Source organism: Macaca thibetana, chromosome 10 (assembly GCF_024542745.1).
Source record: "Macaca thibetana thibetana isolate TM-01 chromosome 10, ASM2454274v1, whole genome shotgun sequence".
NCBI lineage: Eukaryota > Metazoa > Chordata > Mammalia > Primates > Cercopithecidae > Macaca > Macaca thibetana.
Window position 1 is genome coordinate 14,745,359 of NC_065587.1, and position 6,000 is coordinate 14,751,358.

The 6,000-nt window shown below is 50.2% G+C and overlaps 1 protein-coding gene across 12 annotated transcripts in view; it reads left to right on the top strand.

Annotated features, from left to right (window-relative positions):
- The window catches only part of LOC126963736 (apolipoprotein L4-like), a 48,295-nt gene extending 43,023 nt beyond the window's left edge, over positions 1-5,272 (top strand). For 11 of the 12 annotated variants that reach the window (XM_050806313.1, XM_050806321.1, XM_050806322.1 and 8 more), the window contains 2 exons: positions 59-185; positions 3,581-5,272. In XM_050806313.1, the coding sequence (XP_050662270.1) occupies positions 59-185; positions 3,581-4,430 (977 nt within the window). In that variant the 3' untranslated portion in view covers positions 4,431-5,272. Of the gene's footprint in view, positions 1-58; positions 186-1,960; positions 2,028-3,580 lie in introns of all 12 variants that reach the window. The other variant, XR_007729200.1, reaches the window with a different exon arrangement.
- The last annotated feature ends 728 nt before the right edge of the window (positions 5,273-6,000 follow it).

The window sequence follows — 6,000 nt, forward strand, 5'->3', positions numbered from 1 at the left end:
GGGCCATTTATGTGGTAGAACACTTTCCTCCTGTCTTATCCTTTTTGTTTCCAACTAGAAAAGAAATGCTTCACTGAAGAAGTCACCGAATACTTCCAGAAGAATGTTAGCCCAGGGCATCTGAAAATCCTGCTGACTGACGATGAAGCCTGGAAGAGATTGGTAGCTGTGGCTGAATTGCCCAGGTAACCTCCATGGGGCGCCCCAGTGATGCCACCCAGATCTCCCCTGGGCTAGTTTTCTCTGGCAGGCACACCTCCTCCAGGCAGCTCCTTCTGCTGGGCTTGAGGACATCCCTCTCAGCAGCCCAGAAGGAATATTTCCTCCATGTCCTTTGCTGGCAGTGAGTGGCCTCAGGCTGAGTGGGGAGGAAGCCCAGAAGGGCAGGATCAGTTCTGCCATCTACTGGTGATGGGAGCTTTGCAATCTACTTGACTACTTCCTGCTTTCCTTTCTTCATCCATTGAACTTTATTGTGAGAAAAATAAGATAATGCATGTAAAGTATTTAGCATAATGACTGACACATGGTAGGTGCTCAGTTCGTGTTACCTTTTACAAAACTTCCTGGGAAGAGATCAGAGCCAAAAGTCTTTTTCTTAGAGATGGAAGCCCAGCAGGACTTTCTTTGGGAAAAGTCAGAAAAATCTTGACCTGATCAGTGTGTGTTCCTGGAGATGCTGTCTGGGGCCCTTTTCCTGTACCTCTGGGGAACTGCACAAACACAGCAGAATCCTTCTGCTGACCCAGGACACAGAGAGGCTGGAATGGAGTTGGACAGAGCTGGGATGGATCCCGGCTCTGTCCCTGCACAGCTCTGGGGCTCTTGGCTTAAGTCTTAGAGACTGGGACCTGTCATCCGTCCAATGCTATTAGTAATTCAATCAGATGGGAGTGTGGTGAAGGCCTTAGAATGAACTCCAGGTCAAAGGCGGGGAACCAAATAGCATGATGCCACCCAAAGACCCAAAGAGACCTTGCCAAGGGCAGAGCCAGGGGTCAGGGTGGGGCAGGGGTGGGCCTAGATTGGAGGAGCAGTAGGAAGGCTGGGGCATCAAGGCCAGGAGGGGGGTGAGAGGAGGGAGGCTCTGAGAGCATGAAATGTAACGCGGTCATGGACTCGCAGAGGACACGTGAGTGGGAGAGGGATATTTCTTCCCTCCCTGATTTGATCCCATCACTGATGGGCGTAATGGGCCATGGGTGACTGTTTCCCCCACACCATGCCTGGGAACTGGGGAGTTCTGAGCTGCCATTTGAAATCCTCTTCTGTTCTACATAGAGTAGAGGCAGTGTTTCTTCAGGCCAACTTCCAGAGTGGGGACGAGTGGATTCAACTGGTGTAATTTGAAGGGTCCTTGGGAGACTCACAAGTCCCCCACCAAAGAGAAAAACACCTTCTCTACCATCTTGTCCAAATGTAGGTCTTTTCAGCATTAGCAATTTATAGAGATGATTTTCAAGGTCTCATGAGTCCTCAAGAGGTTCCATGAAATTGTACATGGCCTTGACATGCACACAAGTGAAGCTGTCACCTGCTAAGGCATTAGTTTGGCTGGTGACATGTGAAAGTGAGACCCTGAAGTTTGGAGGTGCCAGGTCAGGAGGCAGTAAGGTGGCTTGAGAGTTTGCGTGGAGCCAAGACTAACAGCGAAGTCTTTTACTTTTCAGTCACAGGGGGCAGTGGCTGGACCCAGTGGCCTTCAGTCAGAAAGTCAAAGGGCATGAGGCGTTGGAAGAGATAACATGCCAGGCAAATTGATGTCTTCTAGTCTGAGGCTGTGTTTGAATTCTTAAGGACTCAGATTTAGACGAACTGCAACGTTTGGGTGCACCCTTCCTTCTGACATCAGTTGCAAACTTGAGGGGCTTTCTTAAGCCCCCCTCGGGTTGGGTAATTCACTACAAGGACTCGCGTAACTCACTGAAAACTGTTATTGCACGATTGTGATTTATCATAGGGAAAGAACACAGATTAAAATCAGCCTAAGGAAGAGACACACAGGGCATAGTCTGGGAGGGCTTCAGGTGTGAAGCTTCATTGTCCTCAGGACGCTGTGATCTCCTGTGTCAATGTGGGACAAAACACATGGGGTGTTGCCAACCAGGGAAGTTCACCCAGTTAAGGAAAAATTCCTGTGAACCACATTAAATCAGGAAGGAAGCCTTTATTCAGGATGGTTGCTACAGGGGAGGGAGACTGAGCCCAGCTCTGAATACAGTAAAGACGGGGGTGAGGGGGGCGGGGGGAGTCACAGCCAACACCAGGGTGAGAGGCGGCAGATGGAACAGGACTGACAAGAGACCCCAGAGTGGGGGGTTTCTGCTAAACTGGACTAACAGGATGCTCACCTAAGGGCAGCTCAGACACTCACCCATCAAATGAATGGGTGAAGACTGTAATCGGAGAGCAAGTGTCCTCAGACAGCAAGCCGGGGGGATCCTCTGTAAATTGACTTTGGGGAATTCTTGCTGAGCTGGGGTGGTGCAGGCCCAGCAAGCACAGGATGGGTGCGGAAAGCCAAGGTCAACGCCTAGAGGAGAAGAGGCTCAGAACAGCCTGGCTGGAGTTTGGCCAAGGAGTAAGTCTTTCTCAGCTCATGACTCAATGCAGAGCTCTTCCTGGGACTGGATCACAAGCTGCCCTCATGGCTGGCATGGAGTCTCCAGCCCCTTCCCAAGGTCTAACCCCTTTAGTCCCCAGTTCTTCTGGAGGGCAGATGAGACACTTAATAGCCCCAAACCCCCATCACCCATCACATTGCTATACTGGCCTGTAGCCAAACCACCGGGGAAACAAAGACGTTCCTACCAGTCAGGACATTCCAGGGCCCCAGAGATCACTTCCCAGGGGCCGAGGACAAAGGGATGAGCTCTCTTCTGTTCAAGTTAATTCTTCACTGTTCTATGATCCTCTGAATGAAGGTCTTTTTGCTCTGAACCCACTTCTCTTTGTTCATCTACAAAGTTTCCCCTTTCCACACACTCTGGTAGTGATGGCATCGACCTCCCTCGCATGAGGAGCCATCTTTATCAAACACATAGCCACTAAGGAGCATCTGAAGATGACTTTAACTTATTTTTTCCCATACTGAATAAGTACTGTGGCGTATCTAAGTTGTATAAAACTTATTTAACCTTGAAAATTATTCGAGACGGAGTCTCGCTCTATCGCTCAGGCTGGAGTGCAGTGGCCTGATCTCAGCTCACTGCAAGCTCCGCCTTCCGGGTTCACGCCATTCTCCCACCTCAGCCTCCCGAGTAGCTAGGACTACAGGCGCCCGCCACCACGCCCGGCTAATTTTTTTTGCATTTTTAGTAGAGATGGGGTTTCAACGTGTTAGCCAGGATGGTCTCGATCTCCTGACCTTGTGATCCACCCGCCTCAGCCTCCCAAAGTGTTGGGATTACAGGTGTGAGCCAATGCGCCTGGCCTTGAAAATAATTCTTTACCTTTTAGAACTTTATTTCCATTTGACTCATAGTAACAGCTCTGTGATTTATGTAGAACAGATCTTAGTGAGCTCATTTGACACATAAGTAAGCTGCCTTTCTTCATCATCTGTCCTTTATTGGTACAGGGACGAGGCAGATGCTCTCTATGAAGCTCTGAAGAATCTTACACCATATGCGGCTATTGAGGACAAAGACGTGCAGCAAAAAGACCAGCAGCTTACGGAGTGGTTTTTGAAACAGTTTCCTCAACTCAGCTGGAAGATTCAGGAGTCCATAGAAAGGATTCGTGTTATTGCAAATGAGATTGAAGAGTTCCACAGAGGTTGCACTATCGCCAACGTGGTGTCCGGCTCCACTGGCACTGCCTCTGGCGTCTTGTCTGTCGTTGGCTTTTTGCTGGCACCATTTACAGCAGGGCTGAGCCTGGGTGTCACTGCAGTTGGGTTAGGGCTGGGAATAGCATCTGCTACGACTGGGATCAGCACCAGCATCGTGGAGAACACATACACAAAGTCGGCAGAACTCCGAGCCAGCAGGCTGACTGCGACCAGCCGTGACCTGTTGAAGGTATTAGGGGACACTTTGAGCGAAATCACGCCCAGCGTGCTTTCTTTTGCGCTTGATTTTGACGAAGTCACAAAAATGATTGCGAATGATGTCCGTACACTCAGGAGATCTAAAGCCACTGTTGGACGCCCTTTGAACATTAGGCGACTCATACCTACAAATGTTATTGATGAGCTGAAAACACCTGGAGCCGCCAAACGGATGGTGAGAAAAGCAGTCCCGAAGGCCGCTTCAGGAGCCCTCCTTGTGCTGGATGTGGTCCAGCTTGTGCAAGACTCACAGCACTTGCATGAGGGGGCAAAATCCGAGTCTGCTGAGGAGCTGAGGCAGTGGGCTCAGGAACTGCAGAAGAATCTAAACGAACTCACCCAGATCCATCAGAGTCTAAAGGCAGGCTGGGCCCAGTGACCCCAGAGCAGTGCAACCACCAGGGAAGGTGAGCCAGACACAAGCTGGGACAAAATGCAGACGTTTCTTAGGGGTATAAAGAGGACGAGGTAAAGTTTATGGAACTGAGTGTTAGGAACTTTGGCGTCTGTAGTTGAGCACAGCAGGGGAGGGGTTATTCAAGATGGCAAGTGCGTCAAGGAGAAGGCAGAAACGCTGGGGCCTGGATTAAGGGAGGAGAGGGGACTGGAGACTGTGGGGAATGGGAAGAAGCAGTTTACTCTAGACTAAAGAATATATTGGGGGAGGAAGAGAGGGAGATGCACAGGAACCAGCAATGAGAAGACCAGGAAAAGAAAGAGCTGAAAATGGAGAAAGCCAGAGTTAGAATAGTTGGATACAGGAGAAGAAATAGCAGCTCCACTGCAGACCCACCCTCCAGTTTGATGTCCTTCCAAGAATGGAGTCTTTCCCTGGTGATGGTGTCTCGCCCTGTCTTTCCAGCATCCACTCTCCCTTGTCCTCCCGGGAGTGTATCTGAGTCAGCCAGTGGCTTCTTGATGATGGTGGTGGTGGTTGTAGTGTGATGGGTTTCCTTTAGGTTATTTAAGGGTGTATGTCCCCTGCTTGAACTCTGAAGGCCAGGTAATGAGCCATGGCCATGGTGCCCAACTGAGGACCAGGTGTCTCTAAGAATCCAAATATCCTGGAGAGTGTCTGAGAACCAACCAAGTAAAAGTCTCATTGCTCATATACAGTAGACAAAGAGCCAGAAAATTAGCTGACAAGCAGTTTAGAGACTGGGGGAGCTGTCTTGCTGAGTGCCCTGTGTGTAAGTCCTAATAAACTTAGCTACTCGCCAAGCTGGACTTGTTCGAGTCATTCCCTGCTCTCGTGGCTCCTTTCCCGCTTCGGGGGCAAGTTTCTGTCTCAAGTTTGTCCGAACAGTGGTAAAGGGGATGGTGGTGACGTCAGCAGACAGCAGGAGGACTTGACGAATGTCAGCCCTGCTTGGGGCCAGGGTACACTGAGGGACTTATGACATTTCAGTGAAACTCCAAATGCTATATTAGAAAAGTTGTTGATGTGTGAAGAAAAATAAAAAGCAAAACTAGATGCCAGGAACCGATCAAGGAACGTCGTGGTGCATTGAGGAGATGGACCAGCCTGCAGTCAAGAGACCCCACCTCTCTGAGCCTCAGTTTCCTCATCAGCTGGAAAGGGGGGCTGGACAAGATGATATCTCAGATCCACCTGGCTCTCTCCTCTTGTGTTCTGAAGACTTGTGTTCAAACAACACTGACTGATGGCTGTGCCTTCGTGGTGCTGATGGATGGGCTCCCCTGAGCTCTGGGTGCCTGACTTTCCCTCTTCATGATCCTTCTTCCAAGCTCACAGGGAGCTAGGCCTCCATGGTCCCTTCTGCTTACTCTCCTGACTGGTCATTTCTCTGTAACCCCAGTGCCCAGTGGCTGCTGAGGCACTCAGGGAAAACTTGTAGACATCTGGCTTGGGTCGAGTACAGGCGTGGTCCCCATCTAGCAGCCAGGGCCCAGGATTGACATGGGTCACACGAAGCTGACTAAGATCA